Consider the following 22,580-nt stretch of genomic DNA (forward strand, 5'->3'; position numbering starts at 1 on the left):
AACTAGAACATACTATTCACTAGAGACTATATCTACACTTGTCCAAACTGCATTCAATCAAAAAGGTATAAATCTCGCAGCCAACAAGGTCATATATGGGCTGGGAGCCCAAAAGGTTTTCTTTCATCATTGTTTTTCCCAATCTTATGGCCCTCTCTAGAACTTTTTTACATTCCCTGTAATGGAAAGAGGGTGTATTCTCAGGCACCTTTACTGGACTAATAACTGCCATTGGTTTAATCCAGAGGAGCTGCTGGTGTTGTTACACAACAACCTCTAACTGCCAAAGGCTGGAAGGCTACAGTTTGTCTATTCTTGAACTAAAACCCCCTGTCCCAGTATATATTTATATAATAGAAACTATCTGTATATGTAAACGATTCCAAATGTTGTCATTGGGTCCCTCTATATTCACATACCACTTGGCATGCGGCAGTGCAGCTGCAACTGACGACATCACAATGAAGCAGCAGCAGGTCATTATGATGTCATCAGCAGAGTTTACTTGTGAAAGTCCTACGCAGAAAGTCATCAGTATAGCAAAGGAGGAGTAGGAGTGTGCTATACAACTCATAGCTTGTGCGCCTAGCGTAACAAACTATGGACTCAGAACCCAATTCTAAAAAGAGAAAGATAAAAGAAGATTTTCAAATGACTAAAAAACCTGGAAAGAGCAATATTCGTGGCTTCACCGCAATGTTTTTTGCTGCCCTTAATAGCCTTCATAAAAAGCTGAAGGACACTTTCATTCCATCATCTTGGGCAAAGGCTGAGATAGTTGTGGAAAATTTGGCCCCTCAAAAAAAGAGGAAGGCAGAAGAGAACTTTGAGGAAGGCGAGGCTCTCCCAAAAAAGCAAAAGCTAGATGAAGAAAAGAGTAGCCCGAAGAAGGTAGCCAAGCGCCCTAGGACAGAGCCAGAAGAACCTGAAGAAGGAATGGTTAAAAGATTCAGAGGTGACAACCAGCAGGTTGATGAGCCAAAAACTGAACCAAAACAAGAACCTGAACCCAGTAAGTAGTGAATCAGTTATTTTAATTGGGTTCTTCAGGTATTAAATTCCCCTGGGATAGAGAATTTTGATTTAAGTATTTCTTCAGCTCAGATATTAAATGATGTATGAATTTATCCCAACAGGTGCCAGTGTCCGACCTGTGCGTCCCACCGGGGTACTTAGCAGGTTCAAATTCTAAAAGTACTTGGCAAAGGAGGATTTGGAAAGGTAAGTTATGGCACCACCCCTAAGGCTTTGTTATATACTGTATAATAATGTCCCTACTGGAATATATACAGGAACATATTACTCATGTATGATAAGAGATAAGAGATGATGTTCCCTCTACTGTAAATAATAAAGATATTAGAAGTCAACGAGGAGTTAGATGAGCATAAAATGGCACAAGTCTGCAGGCTGAGGTCTCTCAAAACTGCAGACTTCTACCTACATATCTATCTCTTCTTCTATAGTTCTTCTAGTACTACTCACTGGTGTTATTTCTCCTTACTATCTACTTTAGGTGCTACTAGCACGAGAGTTAGACACAAAGCAGTTGATAGCAGTAAAAGTGGCTGCGAAGAGCAAAGTACTGGAATTTGTGTCTAGCGTTATGATTGAGATGGAAATACTAAAAGCTGCCCAGGACTGCGAGTTCCTCACGCCAGAAATACGTCACTTTTCAGTCTAAGGTAAGAGAACTTTTAATTTTGATTAATTCCCTTCCTTTCACAGAGTAAGGCTAAGGGCAGACGGGTAGATTCGGGACTGGCGACTAATCGCCTCTTCTGTGGGCGACAATCTCCCCGAACTGCCTTCTTCCTCCGTCCGCCTGCTTGAATTGGGAAATGCCAGCGTAATGCACTTGTGACGCTTCTATTTCCGAAATCGCCCAAAGAAATCGCGCCGCGAGTGCATTGCGCTGCCATTTTCTCATTTAAGCAAGCGGAACGCAGGAAGAAGGCAGTTCAGGAGATTTTCGCCTAACAGAAGAGGCGATTAGTCGCCAGGCGACTAAATCTCCCCGAATCTGCCCGTCTGCCCATAGCCTAAGAATGCTGGATTGGGTCAGTAGCGGCCATAATGTTTCACATGATCTGGTAACTGTAAAGTACATGACGTGTAACATGTAAATTCCATGCCTATATATATATATATATATATATATATATATTATTTTTTTTCATAAAAGAAAACAAGCAGTTAACAAGATGAAACAATAACATAAAATAAATTCAACAATTTAACTAAAGATCTTTATAATAATAAAATTAGCATCAAGAATTTATCATTAACAATGAGATGAACAATCAAAAAGTTATTTTCTTGGTATTACAACCAATATGGCTAAAAAAGAATGAAATGATGTTAAGTATCCATAGAACAATTATTAAATTGATTTCTTTCTTCAGAGTGAAAGGGGGTTATTTACTAAACTCCGAGTGCAAAAATCACCAAAAATTTGTGATTTTTTTTTTATATAAAAATCAGACTTTTAAAAAATCACAAATTTTTTCAGAATTTATTAAACCCTGAGGATGGAAACGTCAGAATCTGAAAATCCGGCATCTCAGACCTGTCGAGGTTGCATATAAGTCATATACGTTTTCGGAGTTTTTTCTGGTGAAAAATTCCGAAAAAAACGTGAAATTCGTGAAAATCAGATGAAAAAAATCTGAAAAGAACGTTAAAACCGGATGGAAAATCCCCCAAAAATTGCGAAAATTTAATTTTTTCCTGCAAATTTTTTGGAAAATGTTATAATATAAATAAGCGTAAAAAACCCGAGCAGATATGATCGGATTTTGTAGCAGAAAATATTGAGATAAATTCCGACTTTGATAAATAACCCCACAAGATATGAAAGAAAATTTTCTATTTTGGATATGAATATTTTCAATTCTATAACTAATTGCTTCATTGGTACAAAGAGTTTTGAACTCAGGTAAAAAAACCCACTTAAAGATGGTAAAGGATTTTTCTATCCATTTTTTGAATATAACTCTGCAAGCTGACGCTTAGGGGCAGATTTATCAAGGGTCGAATTTCGAAGTAAAAAATACTTCGAAATTCGACCATCGAATTAAAATACATTTAATTAATCACCGAATTTGGCCATCGAATGATCGAAGTAAAATCGACGATTTTACTTCGATGTGTAAAGACTTAGAAAAATGGTCTAGAAGGTCCCCATTGGCTAACACAGCACTTCGGCAGGTTTAATTTGGCGAACTATTGAAGTCAAAGTTTTTTTAAAGAGACAGTACTTCGATTATCGAATATTTGAATATTCTAACGGATTTTACTTCGTAACGAATTCGAAGTAAATTCGAAGTTGTAGTATCCTATTCGATGGTTGAATTACTTTCGAATTTCGAATTTTTTTTACTTGGAAGATTCCCTCGAATTCACTTCGACCCTTGATAAATCTGCCCCTAATACCAACTTTATACATTTTGATACATGTATAGCAGTAAAATCTTTGGATTGATGAGTTAACAATATTACGTTTATGGAACTAGTCAACCCTCTTGTGGAGATAATGATATGTTAGAAAAAAGATACCTGTCCAAAAATTCCCAATTTCTTTATATTCCCAAAAATGCCTGAATTGTTAACCTTTGTTATTTTTTCTTTCTTACAGGACGACATTTATTTCGTGATGGAATATTTATCAGGAGGCTCCTTGTATACATTTTATCAGCAGGAAAAACCCCTTAATATGGAAACCATTCGGTAAGTGGCAGAGAAAGTAAACAGGCCGTAGTCGGGAACGATATAATGGTTTTCTGCGCTTTACATAAACAATCACTGACCGTTTTCTTACCTCCCGTGTTTTAGGTTTCTGGCAGCCGAAATCATTTGCGGACTGGATTTCCTTCATGCGCGGGGATATATCCATCGGTAAGAAAGGATTCTGTCTATTTAGGTTCTGTGCCCTCAGTCATATATACTCATTCTTTCCAAGTTATTTTACTGGGATTTTTGTAAAAAGTTTCTTTTCCCAGTACTGCCTTCATAGGACTAATGGGGAGCAGGTATAGTTGTAGAGAGTATGCCATAGACCTATCTAACATGCGGATTCTCATTGTTTCTTCTCAGAGACCTGAAACCAGACAATATTCTGCTGGATGGCAGGGGTCATGCCAAGATAGCCGATTTTGGCCTGGCTACTCGCATCGTTAATGAAAAGCCAAAGGCTGCGCTGGAACCCTAGGATATGTGGCTCCGGAGGTGAGCGACAGACATGATTTCTTTCATAGTAACGGTAATAGGAGAGGATCAGACCCATATTAAAGATTCCCAATATGGGTTGTTACTAAATCCTCTGCTTCTTTGTATGGAAAGTCGTAGCTGATATAGGGAAAAGCAAAAGGCCAACCTGTAATAAGTAGGATTAGAGCAGAAGCGATTGCTGTTTGTAGCTCAGAACAGACAGTGTTGAAATGGAGGTGCCTGGAGTCCCCCCTCCCAGTCCCGGCCACCCTAGTTGCCACCTTTTCCAATCGGGGTAAAAGGGGCAGGGGCTGGCGGATGGATGATGTTGGGGGGCGATGGATGATGTCAGCGGCGGACCAGTGCTGTAAGGGCGGGGCAGATGATATAAGGGGCGGAACTGAAGACGTGGTGATCAGCAATTGGCTGATCGCCATGTCAATAATTAATTAATTAATGTCCTAATTTGGAAATCCGGACAGGCACTTTTCACCCAGACAGCCCTTCCAAAAACTGGGCTGTCCGGACAGGTGTCAACCCTAACTCCATCTTTTCCAAATGAAGCCGCTCCCCATCCCCTCCCACTCCCCAATGAGGGGGCACCCACAGTTGTCACTAGGGGGAGTGGGCCTGGGTCGGAAAAGTCTAAGGGACAAATTTACTTACCTTCAAAGTCAGTGGCGTAACTAGATATTACTGGGCCCCACAGCAAATTATTTTTCAGGCCCCCAAAATGTTTTGGGGTTGACTTGTTTCTCCAATATTTATTGAAATTGTATATGAATTAGGGCCTCCTGGGGCCCCTATACCTCCTGGGCCCCCCTGCAGCCGCAGGGTCTGCTTCCTCTATAGTTACGCCCCTGTTCGATGTTGCAACAGCGTTTGCTTTGCCGCACTTCACCGCACTTTGCCGCACTTTGCCAGGCGTAGATGAGACAGGGCTGTGCAAAACTCACGGAGATCCAAAGTTGCGCACAAGTTACCGATCATTCGGTTCGAAGTTGCGCTAGCGATTGGAAATTTGCATACGGCGTGCAGTTAAAGTAAAATGGCCGTATATGCTGCAGCAAACTCATTACACTACACAAGGTCAGGGAATTAATAAATGTTTTCTAATGCCCTACACATGTGCCCACCGTATAGTTTAGGTGCCATATGTTAGGAAATGTAGGGGGAAGGAGGGTACCCTAAAAAAAAAAATCCATCTTTTTCAGCCTATCACCCTTAAAACAGTAAAAGACGCCAGCGTTTTTTGGGAATTTCAACTTTTTTTTCGAACCAATCCTTATTTACTCTATTGCACTTCGCCTGGTCTGAGGTGGCGAAGTAAAGTCTGGCGCCAGAGGTAATGTTTCTGAAAATCCCAATTTAGTGAATTAGTGTAGTTACGTCACTTCACCAGAGCGCAACTTTGCCTGGCGTAAGGGTGCGAAGCAGCGCTAGAGTAGGTCCACTTCGCTAGCGAATTTACGCCAACAAAATGACATCACGCTGGCGAATTTTCGCTAGCATTAGCCACTTCGCCTTTAGTAAATTTGCCCCTAAAAGACCCAAAAGGGGTTTGTTTCCTGCGTCCCACTGGCCTAGTCCGACAGAATAGTAAAGGTTTGTTGGGTTGGCACAACTGTTAGCAAACGTCATTAACCTTCTCTGTTGGTGCATTTGCAGATTCTCAGTGATGAAGAGTATGATTACTCTGTGGATTATTACTCGCTGGGTGTAACGCTGTTTCAGATTTCCACTGGACTGAAAGTAGACCAATTATATACCCCAGAGGCTAAAGCTGAAATAAACAAACTTAGCCCTGAGCTCCGGGACTTTATCCTGAAGGTGAGTATGAGAGGGAACCCCCTTTATTTAACAAAACTGGAAGTATCTTCTGACCTCCTTTCTCAGTTTATTCCCTTCCACCTCCCTGCTCAGTTCTATCACTCCTGTCACACTGGGGGAACATTTACTAAAGGGCGAAGTGGCTAACGATGGCGAAAATTCAGCAGCGTGACGTCATTTTCGCCGATTTACTAAAGGACGCTGGCGTAATTTCGCCAAGGAGATAGACTCTGGTGCAACTTCGCACTCTGGAGGAAATTTACTCACCTCCTGAAAATCCGCTAGCGTTGCCTTCGCCGCAGTTCGCCAGGCGTAGATTCGTCAAGGCTGCACAAATTCACAAAAATCCGAAGTTGCGCACAGGTTACCGAACGCTTGCGAAGTTGCACAATCGATAGTACGATCAGCCGTTCAAAGTTACGCTAGCGAAGGCTAATTTGCATATGGCGCCAAATTTAAAAATGAATGGACGTGTATGCTGCAGCGCACTTTACACTACACAAGCCCAGGGAAAGTGAATAAAAATATATAGGGGTGTTCTAATGCCCTACACATGTGCCCACAGTATAGTTAAGGTGCCATATGTTATACAATGTAGGGGGAAGGAGGGCAAACAAAAAAAAAAAATCGAAAATTTCAATCTTTTTTAGCCTATAAAAAGTAAAACACTTATCTACTCTACTGCACTTCGCCTGGTCTAACCTGGCGAAGTCAACTCTGGCGAAAGAGGTGACGTTCATAAAAAAAAACTTAGTCAATTTGTATAATTTCGCCCCTTCGCGTGCAACTTCGCCAGGCGTTAGGCTGCCAAGTTGCGCTACTCTATCTAATGCGCTGGCGACTTTTCGCCAGGGCCACTGTTAGTAAATTGGTGAAGTGGCAAAAATTACTTCACGCTGGCGAATTTTTCGCCAGCGTTAGCCACTTCGCCGTTTAGTAAATTTGCCCCTCTAACACCGGCGAATTTTCGCTCTGGCGAAAGAGCGTTACTACGCAAATTCACTACGTTTTTGATTTTGCTGAACGTTACCTCTATCGCCAGACTTGCCTTCACCACCTCAGACCAGGGGAAGTGCAAAAAGTAGATGGGAGTTCCTCAAAAAAAAGTTGAAAAATTTTCTAAGTCCCAAAAATTGCTAGCGTCTTTTACTTTTTACAGGGTGACAGGCTGAAAAAGATCAAACACATTGGGGGTACCCTTCTTTCCGCCTACATTTGATAACATATGTCACCTTAACTATACTGTGGGCACATGTGTAGGGCAATATAACAACTTTATATAATTGTATTAAGATTCCCTGGACTTGTGTAATGTCATGTATTTGCTGCTGCATATACGGCCATTGTACTTTAACACCGTATGCAAATTAGCCAACGCTAGTGCAACTTCGAACTGCTGAGCGTAATTTCGCCAGTGTTCGGTACCCTGTACAACTCCGGATCTTCCTGAATTAGCGTTGTCCAGACGAATTTACGCCTGACGAAGTGTTGCGATGTGTGCAAAGCCAGCGCTGGCAAATTTTCGTCGGTTAGTGAATTTGCCCCACTGAGAAAAGGAAACACTGAACAATTTCATGTTATGTGGGAGGGTATATGTCCCCTTTAAAGGGATACTGTCATGGGAAAAAAAATTTTTTCAAAATGAATCAGTTAATAGTGCTGCTCCAGCAGAATTCTGCACTGAAATCCATTTCTCAAAAGAGCAAACTGATTTTTTTATATTCAATTTTGAAATCTGACATGGGGCTAGACATATTGTCAATTTCCAGCTGCCCCAAGTCACATGACCAGAGGCAGCTGGGAAATTGACAAAATGTCTAGCCCCATGTCAGATTTCAAAATTGAATATAAAAAAATCTGTTTGCTCTTTGAGAAATGGATTTCAGTGCAGAATTCTGCTGGAGCAGCACTATTAACTGATTCATTTTGAAAAAAACATGTTTTCTGATGACAGGATCCCTTTAAGGTGAGTATCTAAACTAGTTCTTGTCTTTTCGTGCAGCTTCTGTGTGGTAATCCCGAGAAAAGGATGGAATTTGTCAGCTCCATGAAGAGTCACCCTTTTCTTGAGCCCATTAACTGGGAGGCCCTGGAAAGTGGAAAACTTAAACCACCATTCACAATGGTAAGTACATTTTCAGCCAATTTAAAATATGAAATATTTAATCCTAAGAATACGGTGATATAATACACAAAAGCCATGAATATCTTGTAAATGATATCCTTATAAACGGTGAGTAGTGATGTCATCAGTTATAAGTTCTGATGTCATCAGTTATAAACGGTGAGTAGTCTGAGTGTCATTTCTGTCACGTGACTCACTGAAATTTGTATATTATAATAAATAAAGTACCCCCAGTTGTAAAATATAAGGATATTAGAAGTTACCTCGGAGTTCATGACCTGTATAAAAACACTCGGCCTTCGGCTCGTACTTTTATATGGTCATGAAACTCCTCGGTAACTTATAATATCCTTATATTTTACAATAGGGGGTACTTTATTCACTATATATTGTTCATCTTTGTTCCTGTTGATAACTAGGGCCCCACAATGTTACAACCTTTCACTGAATGGATATATTTTTCTGTTTTTTACTGAATTTACGCTTCTCTTTTTAGCCTCAACCTAAAATATTAGGCAAAAGGTGTGCATATACGACGCTGATGAGCTTCAATGCAAAGACTGTTCCCATCAGTGAGAGTCAACAGGGACTATTCAAAAGGCATACATTTGTGAAATTGTGAACCCTCAAAAAATAATAATAAATAAAATATAATAATGATTTATAAATTAATTATAAATTATTATGATTATTGTTATATTACAATTATAAGATATTTTGTTTTACTGTTTTATAATTCTTTAATAAAAATTGTAATGCATAAAATGCGAGGTGTTGTTTGTATGCAGTGATATTACTAGAAGATACCGGCAAAATCATTTTAGGACCCCTCCGAATCTGTATAGTAAGGGTCGTTTGCCGAGACCCCGGACACAGAAGGGCGGTGTCTATAATGGTATCTCCATTTTTGCTTGTGATTGGAGGAAGCTTATTCTACCTTAAAGATACAGGCCCATATTTTCCCTACAGTTTTCAGTTCAAAAATCTGCTTTTATATCAAAATGGAACATAAACCCTGTTTAAAAGTAGCCTTCATCTAGTTTGCAATGTCCTTTCGTTTACTCTCATAGGGGCAAATTCACTAAGCGCCGAAGCGCCGAACGCTAGCGTCAATTCGCTAGCGTTGGGCATTTTCGTTACTTCGCAAATTCACTAACGGAACGCTGGCTTAGATTCGCTAGTGTTACTTCGCACCCTTACACCTGGCGAATTTTCGCTACGGACGTAACTACGCAAATTCACTAACTGCGCAGTGTACTGAACGCTACCTTTTACGCTAGACTTCCTTCGCCACCTCAGAACAGGCGAAGCGCAATAGAGTAGATAGGGATTGCTTCAAAAAAAGTCAAAATTTTTTCTAAGTCCAAAAAACGCTGGCGTGTTTTCTACATTATGGGTGATAGGCTGAAAAAGATCGAATTTTTTTTGGGCTCCCCTCCTTCCCCCTACATTTCCTGACTCATGGCAACTTAACTATACAGTGGGCACATGTGTAGGGCAAAATAAACATTTTATTTGATGTTTTGAAGGTTTTCTAGGCATTTGTAGTGCAGATACGTATTCCTCCATTGAAATTTGAATTTGGCGCCGTATGCAAATTAACCTTCGCTAGCGTAACTTCGCTTCACTTAGCGAATCAACGCTAGCGCAACTTCACAACCTTACGCTACCCCTGTGCGCAACTTCGGATTTTAGTGAATTTGCGGAGCGCTGGCGAAACTACGCCTGGCGAAGCGCGCGAAGTTGCGCCTGGCGCAACTTTGAATCTTAGTGAATTTGCCCCATAGACTATTCCTGCTCTATTACATACGAGAAGGACCTGCTATATTTCTTGCCTTAGCTGTTGACCACTAGAGTTGCAGTTCACTTGATCCCTATGAAAAATGCCCTCAGCCAAAGAAATAAAATGGCAGCTCCAACTTTTGCATAAATATAAATATGCAGATATGATATCGCCTTACTTTTCAAATGACAGTTTAGGGCAAAATGAAAGGAAAGATAAATACTACTTATATAAATGGCTTATATCCCTTACAAAAACTATATTTAAAAAACACTTTTCATATCTGAAACAGAATGCTGTAACAGTTAGAGATATACCGAATAGTTAACAATTCCTCATAGCACTGGAATCACTGGTTTGTAGAAGGAAGCAATTTTGCTTAGAGCATGGTTTATGGGGTAATGTAATAAAAGGAAGAACGTTTCCCTTTAAGGTCTAGTAACTCATAGCAACCACTTGACTTTTAGTCATTTAATACTTTCAGTGTAGTAGCTATGTGTTAAATATAATTGAAGTAAACTTTTATTAGTGTCTTTTCTTTTGTTCTTGAAGCTCTATAGCCTTTATGAGAGCGGGATTTCCCTTAAACACAATATACAATAAAAATGTACTTGTTTTTTTTAAATCACACACTGAGAAGTAGCTTGTATCTTTAACTATAGTTTCCATTTTAATAGGGTTTCAAGTGCAGATGGTCTTTTTCAGGAATACCTTAAAATAGAGGCCTTAATCTCGTGTATTTTCTATTCTAACTGCATTATGCAATTTAATACGCATTTGAATATTTTAGAAAGGAGAGACGAACACAGTAGGGTGTCAAAGAACAGTGTCATAATCATTTGTCAGTATTGATGGCATTATTAATGCAGGGTAGTGAAATATTTCAAACTCTTATCAGTGTTGTCCCTCGAAAACACAGTTTTATCCATTTGGGTCAAAGAGTCCTGTAGGAAGTGTCTATGAGGAACATTTTGGTTTTATTCCCATGATGTGTTAAGGGTTGGGGAGATAGATTGTAATGTTGATGGTCTTCTACAAGCTTTATTAGTGTGATGAAATGTTTACAAATTGTAGATTAGACAGATAGATAGATAGATAGATAGATAGACAGACAGACAGACAGACAGACAGACAGACAGACAGACAGACAGATAGAGATAGATAGATAGATAGATAGATAGATAGATAGATAGATAGATAGATAGATAGATAGATAGATAGATAGATAGATAGATAGATAGATAGATAGATGATTGAGAGAATATCTCTACACTAGAGAATATATCTACACTAGAGAATATATCTAGAGAATATATCTACACTAGAGAATATCTCTACACTACTACACTAGAGAATATATAGAGAATATATACTACACTAGAGAATATATCTACACTAGAGAATATATCTACACTAGATATTCTACACTAGAGAATATATCTACACTAGAGAATATATCTACACTAGAGAATAGAGAGAGAGAGAATATATCTACACTAGAGAATATATCTACACTAGAGAGAGAATATACACTAGAGAATATATTTACACTAGAGAATATATCTACACTAGAGAATATATCTACACTAGAGAATATATCTACACTAGAGAATATATCTACACTAGAGAATATATCTACACTAGAGAATATCTCTACACTAGAGAATATATCTACACTACTACACTAGAGAATATATCTACACTAGAGAATATATCTACACTAGAGAATATATCTACACTAGAGAATATTACTACACTTATATCTACACTAGAGAATATGAGGGTGCTCTACACTAGAGGTGCTACACTAGAGAATATATCTACACTCACACTAGCACCTACACTAGAGAATAGAGGTCCAAACTGCATTCAATCAAAAAGGTCTAAACCTCGCAGCCAACAAGGTCATATATGGGCTGGGAGCCCAAAATGTTTTCTTTCATCATTGTGTTTTCCCAATCTTATGGCCCTCGCTAGAACTTTTTACATTCCCTGTAATGGAAAGAGGGTGTATTCTCAGGCACCTTTACTGGACTAATAACTGCCATTGGTTTAATCCAGAGGAGCTGCTGGTGTTGTTACACAACAACCTCTAACTGCCAAAGGCTGGAAGGCTACAGTTTGTCTATTCTTGAACTAAAACCCCTGTCCGCAGTATATATTTATATAATAGAAACTATCTGTATATGTAAACTATTCCAAATGTTGTCATTGGGTCCCTCTATATTCGCATACCACTTGGCATGCGGCAGTGCAGCTGCAACTGACGACATCACAATGAAGCAGCAGCAGGTCATTATGATGTCATCAGCAGAGTTTACTTGTGAAAGTCCTACGCAGAAAGTCATCAGTATAGCAAAGGAGGAGTAGGAGTGTGCTATACAACTCATAGCTTGTGCGCCTAGCGTAACAAACTATGGACTCAGAACCCAATTCTAAAAAGAGAAAGATAAAAGAAGATTTTCAAATGACTAAAAAGACCCGGAAAGAGCAATATTCGTGGCTTCACCGCAATGTTTTTTGCTGCCCTTAATAGCCTTCATAAAAAGCTGAAGGACACTTTCATTCCATCATCTTGGGCAAAGGCTGAGATAGTTGTGGACAATTTGGCCCCTCAAAAAAAGAGGAAGGCAGAAGAGAACTTTGAGGAAGGCGAGGCTCTCCCAAAAAGCAAAAGATAGATGAAGAAAAGAGTAGCCCGAAGAAGGTAGCCAAGCGCCCTAGGACAGAGCCAGAAGAACCTGAAGAAGGAATGGTTAAAAGATTCAGAGTTGACAACCAGCAGGTTGATGAGCCAAAAACTGAACCAAAACAAGAACCTGAACCCAGTAAGTAGTGAATCAGTTATTTTAATTGGGTTCTTCAGGTATTAAATTCCCTACCCATGGCCCTATAGAGAACTGATTTGGATTTAAGTATTTCTTCAGCTCAGATATTAAATGATGTATGAATTTATCCCAACAGGTGCCAGTGGTCCGACCTGTGCGTCCCACCGGGGTACTTAGCAGGTTCAAATTCTACAAAGTAACTTGGCAAAGGAGGATTTGGAAAGGTAAGTTATGGCACCACCCTAAGGCTTTGTTATATACTGTATAATAATGTCCCTACTGGAATATATACAGGGACTTATTACTCATGTATGATAAGAGATAAGAGATGATGTTCCCTCTACTGTAAATAATAAAGATATTAGAAGTCAACGAGGAGTTAGATGAGCATAAAATGGCACAAGTCTGCAGGCTGAGGTCTCTCAAAACTGCAGACTTCTACCTATCTCTTCTTCTATAGTTCTTCTAGTACTACTCACTGGTGTTATTTCTCCTTACTATCTACTTTAGGTGCTACTAGCACGAGAGTTAGACACAAAGCAGTTGATAGCAGTAAAAGTGGCTGCGAAGAGCAAAGTACTGGAATTTGTGTCTAGCGTTATGATTGAGATGGAAATACTAAAAGCTGCCCAGGACTGCGAGTTCCTCACGCCAGAATACGTCACTTTTCAGTCTAAGGTAAGAGAACTTTTAATTTTGATTAATTCCCTTCCTTTCACAGAGTAAGGCTAAGGGCAGACGGGTAGATTCGGGGACTGGCGACTAATCGCCTCTTCTGTGGGCGACAATCTCCCCGAACTGCCTTCTTCCTCCGTCCGCCTGCTTGAATGGGAAATGCCAGCGTAATACACTTGTGACGCTTCTATTTCCGAAATCGCCCAAAGAAATCGCAGCGCCGCGAGTGCATTGCGCTGCCATTTTCTCATCCAAGCAAGCGGAACGCAGGAAGAAGGCAGTTCAGGGAGATTTTCGCCTAACAGAAGAGGCGATTAGTCGCCAGGCGACTAAATCATCAAGAATTTATCATTAACAATGAGATGAACAATCAAAAAGTTATTTTCTTGGTATTACAACCAATATGGCTAAAAAATAATGAAATGATGTTAAGTATCCATAGAACAATTATTAAATTGATTTCTTTCTTCAGAGTGAAAGGGGGTTATTTACTAAACTCCGAATGCAAAAATCACCAAAAATTTGTGATTTTTTTTTTTTATATAGAATCAGACTTTTAAAAAATATCAAATTTTTCAGAATTTATTAAACCCTGAGGATGGAAACGTCAGAATCTGAAAATCCGGCATCTCAGACCTGTCGAGGTTGCATATAAGTCATATACGTTTTCGGAGTTTTCTGGTGAAAAATTCCGAAAAAAACGTGAAATTCGTGAAAATCGGATGAAAAAAATCTGAAAAGAACGTTAAAACCGGATGGAAAATCCCCAAAAAATTGCGAAAATTTAATTTTTTCCTGCAAATTTTTTGGAAAATGTTGTAATAAATAAGCGTAAAAAACCCGAGCAGATATGATCGGATTTTGTAGCAGAAAATATTGAGATAAATTCCGACTTTGATAAATAACCCCCCAAGATATGAAAGAAAATTTTCTATTTTGGATATGAATATTTTCAATTCTATAACTAATTGCTTCATTGGTACAAAGAGTTTTGAACTCAGGTAAAAAACCCACTTAAAGATGGTAAAGGATTTTTCTATCCATTTTTTGAATATAACTCTGCAAGCTGACGCTTAGGGGCAGATTTATCAAGGGTCGAATTTCGAAGTAAAAAATACTTCGAAATTCGACCATCGAATTAAAATACATTTAATTAATCACCGAATTTGGCCATCGAAATGATCGAAGTAAAATCGACGATTTTACTTCGATGTGTAAAGACTTAGAAAAATGGTCTAGAAGGTCCCCATTGGCTAACACAGCACTTCGGCAGGTTTAATTTGGCGAACTATTGAAGTCAAAGTTTTTTTAAAGAGACAGTACTTCGATTATCGAATATTTGAATATTCTAACGGATTTTACTTCGTAACGAATTCGAAGTAAATTCGAAGTTGTAGTATCCTATTCGATGGTTGAATTACTTCGAATTTCGAATTTTTTTACTTGGAAGATTCCCTCGAATTCACTTCGACCCTTGATAAATCTGCCCCTAATACCAACTTTATACATTTTGATACATGTATAGCAGTAAAATCTTTGGATTGATGAGTTAACAATATTACGTTTATGGAACTAGTCAACCCTCTTGTGGAGATAATGATATGTTAGAATACAAGATACCTGTCCAAAAATCCCCAATTTCTTTATATTCCCAAAATGCCTGAATTGTTAACCTTTGTTATTTTTTCTTTCTTACAGGACGACATTTATTTCGTGATGGAATATTTATCAGGAGCTCCTTGTATACATTTTATCAGCAGGAAAAACCCCTTAATATGGAAACCATTCGTAAGTGGCAGAGAAAGTAAACAGGCCGTAGTCGGGAACGATATAATGGTTTTCTGCGCTTTACATAAACAATCACTGACCGTTTTCTTACCTCCCGTGTTTTAGGTTTCTGGCAGCCGAAATCATTTGCGGACTGGATTTCCTTCATGCGCGGGGATATATCCATCGGTAAGAAAGGATTCTGTCTATTTAGGTTCTCTACCCTCAGTCATATAATAAGGCTCATTCTTTCCAAGTTATTTTACTGGGATTTTTGTAAAAAGTTTCTTTTCCCAGTACTGCCTTCATAGGACTAATGGGAGCAGGTATAGTTGTAGAGAGTATGCCATAGACCTATCTAACATGCGGATTCTCATTGTTTCTTCTCAGAGACCTGAAACCAGACAATATTCTGCTGGATGGCAGGGGTCATGCCAAGATAGCCGATTTTGGCCTGGCTACTCGCATCGTTAATGGAAAAGCCAAAGGCTGCGCTGGAACCCTAGGATATGTGGCTCCGGAGGTGAGCGACAGACATGATTTCTTTCATAGTAACGGTAATAGGAGAGGATCAGACCCATATTAAAGGGATAATGTCATGGGAAATTTTTTTTTTTTTAAAAAATGAATCAGTTAATAGTGCTGCTCCAGCAGAATTCTGCACTGAAATCCATTTCTCAAAAGAGCAAACAGATTTTTTTCTATTCAATTTTGAAATCTGACATGGGGCTAGACATATTGTCAATTTCCCAGCTGCCCCATGTCATGTGACTTGTGCCTGCACTTCAGGAGAGAAATGCTTTCTGGCAGGCTGCTGTTTTTCCTTCTCAATGTAACTGAATGTGTCTCAGTGGGACCTGGATTTTACTATTGAGTGTTGTTCTTAGATCTACCAGGCAGCTGTTATCTTGTGTTAGGGAGCTGTTATCTGGTTACCTTCCCATTGTTCTTTTGTTTGGCTGCTGGGGGGGGGAAAGGGAGGGGGTGATATCACTCCAACTTGCAGTACAGCAGTAAAGAGTGATTGAAGTTTATCAGAGCACAAGTCACATGACCAGGGGCAGCTGGGAAATTGACAATATGTCTAGCCCCATGTCAGATTTCAAAATTGAATATAAAAAAATCTGTTTGCTCTTTTGAGAAATGGATTTCAGTGCAGAATTCTGCTGGAGCAGCTCTATTAACTGATTCATTTTGAAAAAAAAAATTTTTCCCATGACAGTATCCCTTTAAAGATTCCCAATATGGGTTGTTACTAAATCCTCTGCTTCTTTGTATGGAAAGTCGTAGCTGATATAGGGAAAAGCAAAGGCCAACCTGTAATAAGTAGGATTTAGAGCAGAAGCGATTGCTGTTTGTAGCTCAGAACAGACAGTGTTGAAATGGAGGTGCCTGGAGTCCCCCCTCCCCAGTCCCGGCCACCCCTAGTTGCCACCTTTTCCAATCGGGGTAAAAGGGGCAGGGGGCTGGCGGATGGATGATGTTGGGGGGCGATGGATGATGTCAGCGGCGGACCAGTGCTGTAAGGGCGGGGCAGATGATATAAGGGGCGGAACTGAAGACGTGGTGATCAGCAATTGGCTGATCGCCATGTCAATAATTAATTAATTAATGTCCTAATTTGGAAATCCGGACAGGCACTTTTCACCCAGACAGCCCTTCCAAAAACCTGGGCTGTCCGGACAGGTGTCAACCCTAACTCATCTTTTCCAAATGAAGCCGCTCCCCATCCCCTCCCACTCCCCAATGAGGGGGCACCCACAGTTGTCACTAGGGGGAGTGGGCCTGGGTCGGAAAAAGTCTAAGGGACAAATTTACTTACCTTCAAAGTCAGTGGCGTAACTAGATATTACTGGGGCCCCACAGCAAATTATTTTTCAGGCCCCCAAAATGTTTTGGGGTTGACTTGTTCTCCAATATTTATTGAAATTGTATATGAATTAGGGCCTCCTGGGGCCCCTATACCTCCTGGGCCCCCCTGCAGCCGCAGGGTCTGCTTCCTCTATAGTTACGCCCCTGTTCGATGTTGCAACAGCGTTTGCTTTGCCGCACTTCACCGGCACTTTGCCGCACTTTGCCAGGCGTAGATGAGACAGGGCTGTGCAAACTCACGGAGATCCAAAGTTGCGCACAAGTTACCGATCATTCGGTTCGAAGTTGCGCTAGCGATTGGAAATTTGCATACGGCGTGCAGTTAAAGTAAAATGGCCGTATATGCTGCAGCAAACTCATTACACTACACAAGGTCAGGGAATTAATAAATGTTTTCTAATGCCCTACACATGTGCCCACCGTATAGTTTAGGTGCCATATGTTAGGAAATGTAGGGGGAAGGAGGGTACCCTAAAAAAAAAATCCATCTTTTTCAGCCTATCACCCTTAAAACAGTAAAAGACGCCAGCGTTTTTGGGAATTTCAACTTTTTTTTCGAACCAATCCTTATTTACTCTATTGCACTTCGCCTGGTCTGAGGTGGCGAAGTAAAGTCTGGCGCCAGAGGTAATGTTTCTGAAAATCCCAATTTAGTGAATTAGTGTAGTTACGTCACTTCACCAGAGCGCAACTTTGCCTGGCGTAAGGGTGCGAAGCAGCGCTAGAGTAGGTCCACTTCGCTAGCGAATTTACGCCAACAAAATGACATCACGCTGGCGAATTTTCGCTAGCATTAGCCACTTCGCCTTTAGTAAATTTGCCCCTAAAAGACCCACAAAGGGGTTTGTTCCTGCGTCCCACTGGCCTAGTCCAACAGAATAGTCCGACAGAATAGTCCGACAGAATAGTAAAGGTTTGTTGGGTTGGCACAACTGTTAGCAAACGTCATTAACCTTCTCTGTTGGTGCATTTGCAGATTCTCAGTGATGAAGAGTATGATTACTCTGTGGATTATTACTCGCTGGGTGTAACGCTGTTTCAGATTTCCACTGGACTGAAAGTAGACCAATTATATACCCCAGAGGCTAAAGCTGAAATAAACAAACTTAGCCCTGAGCTCCGGGACTTTATCCTGAAGGTGAGTATGAGAGGGAACCCCCTTTATTTAACAAAACTGGAAGTATCTTCTGACCTCCTTTCTCAGTTCTATTCCCTTCCACCTCCCTGCTCAGTTCTATCACTCCTGTCACACTGGGGGAACATTTACTAAAGGGCGAAGTGGCTAACGATGGCGAAAATTCAGCAGCGTGACGTCATTTTCGCCGATTTACTAAAGGACGCTGGCGTAATTTCGCCAAGGAGATAGACTCTGGTGCAACTTCGCACTCTGGAGGAAATTTACTCACCTCTTGAAAATCCGCTAGCGTTGCCTTCGCCGCAGTTCGCCAGGCGTAGATTCGTCAAGGCTGCACAAATTCACAAAAATCCGAAGTTGCGCACAGGTTACCGAACGCTTGCGAAGTTGCACAAGCGATAGTACGATCAGCCGTTCGAAGTTACACTAGCGAAGGCTAATTTGCATATGGCGCCAAATTTAAAAATGAATAGACGTGTATGCTGCAGCGCACTTTACACTACACAAGCCCAGGGAAAGTGAATAAAAATATATAGGGGTGTTCTAATGCCCTACACATGTGCCCACAGTATAGTTAAGGTGCCATATGTTATACAATGTAGGGGGGAAGGAGGGCAAACAAAAAAAAAATTCGAAAATTTCAATCTTTTTTAGCCTATAAAAAGTAAAACACTTATCTACTCTATTGCACTTCGCCTGGTCTAACCTGGCGAAGTCAACTCTGGCGAAAGAGGTGACGTTCATAAAAAAAAACTTAGTCAATTTGTATAATTGCGCCCCTTCACGTGCAACTTCGCCAGGCGTTAGGCTGCCAAGTTGCGCTACTCTATCTAATGCGCTGACGACTTTTCGCCAGGGCCACTGTTAGTAAATTGGTGAAGTGGCAAAATTACTTCACGCTGGCGAATTTTCGCCAGCGTTAGCCACTTTGCCGTTTAGTAAATTTGCCCCTCTAACGCCCGGCGAATTTTCGCTCTGGCGAAAGAGCGTTACTACGCAAATTCACTACGTTTTTGATTTTGCTGAACGTTACCTCTATCGCCAGACTTGCCTTCACCACCTCAGACCAGGGGAAGTGCAATAAAGTAGATGGGAGTTCCTCAAAAAAAAGTTGAAAAATTTTCTAAGTCCCAAAAATTGCTAGCGTCTTTTACTTTTTACAGGGTGACAGGCTGAAAAAGATCAAACACATTGGGGGTACCCTTCTTTCCGCCTACATTTGATAACATATGTCACCTTAACTATACTGTGGGCACATGTGTAGGGCAATATAACAACTTTATATAATTGTATTAAGATTCCCTGGACTTGTGTAATGTCATGTATTTGCTGCTGCATATACGGCCATTGTACTTTAACACCGTATGCAAATTAGCCAACGCTAGTGCAACTTCGAACTGCTGAGCGTAATTTCGCCAGTGTTCGGTACCCTGTACAACTCCGGATCTTCCTGAATTAGCGTTGTCCAGACGAATTTACGCCTGACGAAGTGTTGCGATGTGCGCAAAGCCAGCGCTGGCAAATTTTCGTCGGTTAGTGAATTTGCCCCACTGAGAAAAGGAAACACTGAACAATTTCATGTTATGTGGGAGGGTATATGTCCCCTTTAAAGGGATACTGTCATGGGAAAAAAAAATTTTTTCAAAATGAATCAGTTAATGGTGCTGCTCCAGCAGAATTCTGCACTGAAATCCATTTCTCAAAAGAGCAAACAGGTTTTTTTATATTCAATTTTGAAATCTGACATGGGGCTAGACATATTGTCAATTTCCCAGCTGCCCCAAGTCATGTGACTTGTGCTCTGATAAACTTCAGTCACTCTTTACTGCTGTACTGCAAGTTGGACTGATTTCCCCCCCAGCAGCCAAACAAAAGAACAATGGGAAGGTAACCAGATAGCAGCTCCCTAACACAAGATAACAGCTGCCTGGTAGATCTAAGAACAACAGTAAAAATTCAGGTCTCACTGAGACACATTCAGTTACATTGAGAAGGAAAAACAGCAGCCTGCCAGAAAGCAGTTCCATCCTAAAGTGCAGGCACAAGTCACATGACTGGGGGCAGCTGGGAAACTGACAAAATGTCTAGCCCCATGTCAGATTTAAAAATTGAATATAAAAAAAACTGTTTGCTTTTGAGAAATGGATTTCAGTGCAGAATTCTGCTGGAGCAGCACTATTAACTGATGTGTTTTGAAAAAAACATGTTTTCTGATGACAGGATCCCTTTAAGGTGAGTATCTAAACTAGTTCTTGGTCTTGTCTTTTCGTGCAGCTTCTGTGTGGTAATCTCGAGAAAAGGATGGAATTTGTCAGCGCCATAAAGAGTCACCCTTTTCTTGAACCCATTAACTGGGAGGCCCTGGAAAGTGGAAAACTTAAACCACCATTCACAATGGTAAGTACATTTTCAGCCAATTTAAAATATGAAATATTTAATCCTGAGAATACGGTGATATAATACACAAAAGCCATGAATATCTTGTAAATTATATCCTTATAAATGGTGACTAGTGATGTCATCAGTTATAAACGGTGAGTAGTGATGTCATTTCTGTCACATGACTCACTGAAATTTGTGTATTATAATAAATAAAGTACCCCCAGTTGTAAAATATGAGGATATTAGAAGTCACCTCGGAGTTCCATGACCTGTATAAAAACACTCAGCCTTCGGCCTCGTACTTTTATATGGTCATGAAACTCCTCGGTAACTTATAATATCCTTATATTTTACAATAGGGGGTACTTTATTCACTATATATTGTTCATCTTTGTTCCTGTTGATAACTAGGGCCCCACAATGTTACAACCTTTCACTGAATGGATATATTTTTCTGTTTTACTGATTTACGCTTCTCTTTTTAGCCTCAACCTAAAATATTAGGCAAAGGTGTGCCATATACGACGCTGATGAGCTTCAATGCAAAGACTGTTCCCATCAGTGAGAGTCAACAGGGACTATTCAAAGGCATACCATTTGTGAAATTGTGACCCTCAAAAAAAATAATAATAAATAAAATATAATAATAATTTATAAATTAATTATAAATTATTATGATTATTGTTATTATTACATTATAAGATATTTTGTTTTACTGTTTTATAATTCTTTAATAAAAATTGTAATGCATAAAATGCGAGGTGTTGTTTGTATGCAGTGATATTACTTGAAGATACCGGGCAAAATCATTTTAGGACCCCTCCAAATCTTATAGTAAGGGCCGTTTGCCGAGACCCCGGACACAGAAGGGCGGTGTCTATAATGGTATCTCCATTTTTGCTTGTGATTGGAGGAAGCTTATTCTACCTTAAAGATACAGGCCCATATTTTCCCTACAGTTTTCAGTTCAAAAATCTGCACCCGGCTTTTGATTGCTGAATCAAAATGGAACATAAACCCTGTTTAAAAGTAGCCTTCATCTAGTTTGCAATGTCCTTTCGTTTACTCTCATAGGGGCAAATTCACTAAGCGCCGAAGCACCGAACGATAGCGTCAATTCGCTAGCGTTGGGCATTTTCGTTACTTCGCAAATTCACTAACGAACGCTGGCTTAGATTCGCTAGTGTAACTTCGCACCCTTACACCTGGCGAATTTTCGCTACGCACGTAACTACGCAAATTCACTAACGCGCGCAGTGTACTGAACACTACCTTTTACGCTAGACTTCCTTCGCCACCTCAGACCAGGCGAAGCGCAATAGAGTAGATAGGGATTGCTTCAAAAAAAGTCAAAATTTTTTCTAAGTCCCAAAAAACGCTGGCGTGTTTTCTATATTATGGGTGATAGGCTGAAAAAGATCTAAAAATTTTTTGGGGCTCCCCTCCTTCCCCCCTACATTTCCTAACTCATGGCAACTTACCTAGACAGTGGGCACATGTGTAGGGCAACATAAAATTTTATTTGAGGTTTTGAAGGTTTTCTCGGCATTTGTAGTGCTGATACGTATTCCTCCATTGAAATTTGAATTTGGCGCCGTATGCAAATTAACCTTCGCTAGCGTAACTTCGCTTCACTTAGCGAATCAACGCTAGCGCAACTTCGCAACCTTACGCTACCCCTGTGTGCAACTTCGGATTTTAGTGAATTTGCGGAGCGCTGGCGAAACTACGCCTGGCGAAGTGCGGCAAGTTACGCCTGGCGCAACTACAAATCTTAGTGAATTTGCCCCATAGACTATTCCTGCTCTATTACATACGAGAAGGACCTGCTACATTTCTTGCCTTAGCTGTTGACCACTAGAATTGCAGTTCACTTGATCCCTATGAAAAATGACTCAGCCAAAGAAATAAATATGGCAGCTCCAACTTTTGCATAAATATAAATATGCAGATATGATATCGCCTCACTTTTGA

The 22,580-nt window shown here is 40.2% G+C and overlaps 1 protein-coding gene across 1 annotated transcript; it reads left to right on the forward strand.

The window, feature by feature from the left end:
• Positions 1 to 4,527: 4,527 nt before the first annotated feature.
• LOC121393421 (protein kinase C theta type-like) lies at positions 4,528 to 21,217 on the forward strand. Its single transcript, XM_041561905.1, has 10 exons — positions 4,528 to 4,620; positions 5,878 to 6,039; positions 8,042 to 8,164; positions 13,286 to 13,453; positions 15,149 to 15,254; positions 15,344 to 15,406; positions 15,610 to 15,740; positions 18,066 to 18,227; positions 20,499 to 20,621; positions 21,092 to 21,217. The coding sequence occupies exons 1-10, from the start codon at positions 4,528 to 4,530 to the stop codon at positions 21,215 to 21,217; spliced, it is 1,257 nt and encodes a 418-aa protein (XP_041417839.1).
• The last annotated feature ends 1,363 nt before the right edge of the window (positions 21,218 to 22,580 follow it).

This window comes from Xenopus laevis, chromosome 4S (assembly GCF_017654675.1).
Source record: "Xenopus laevis strain J_2021 chromosome 4S, Xenopus_laevis_v10.1, whole genome shotgun sequence".
In the NCBI taxonomy this organism is placed as follows: Eukaryota; Metazoa; Chordata; class Amphibia; order Anura; family Pipidae; genus Xenopus; species Xenopus laevis.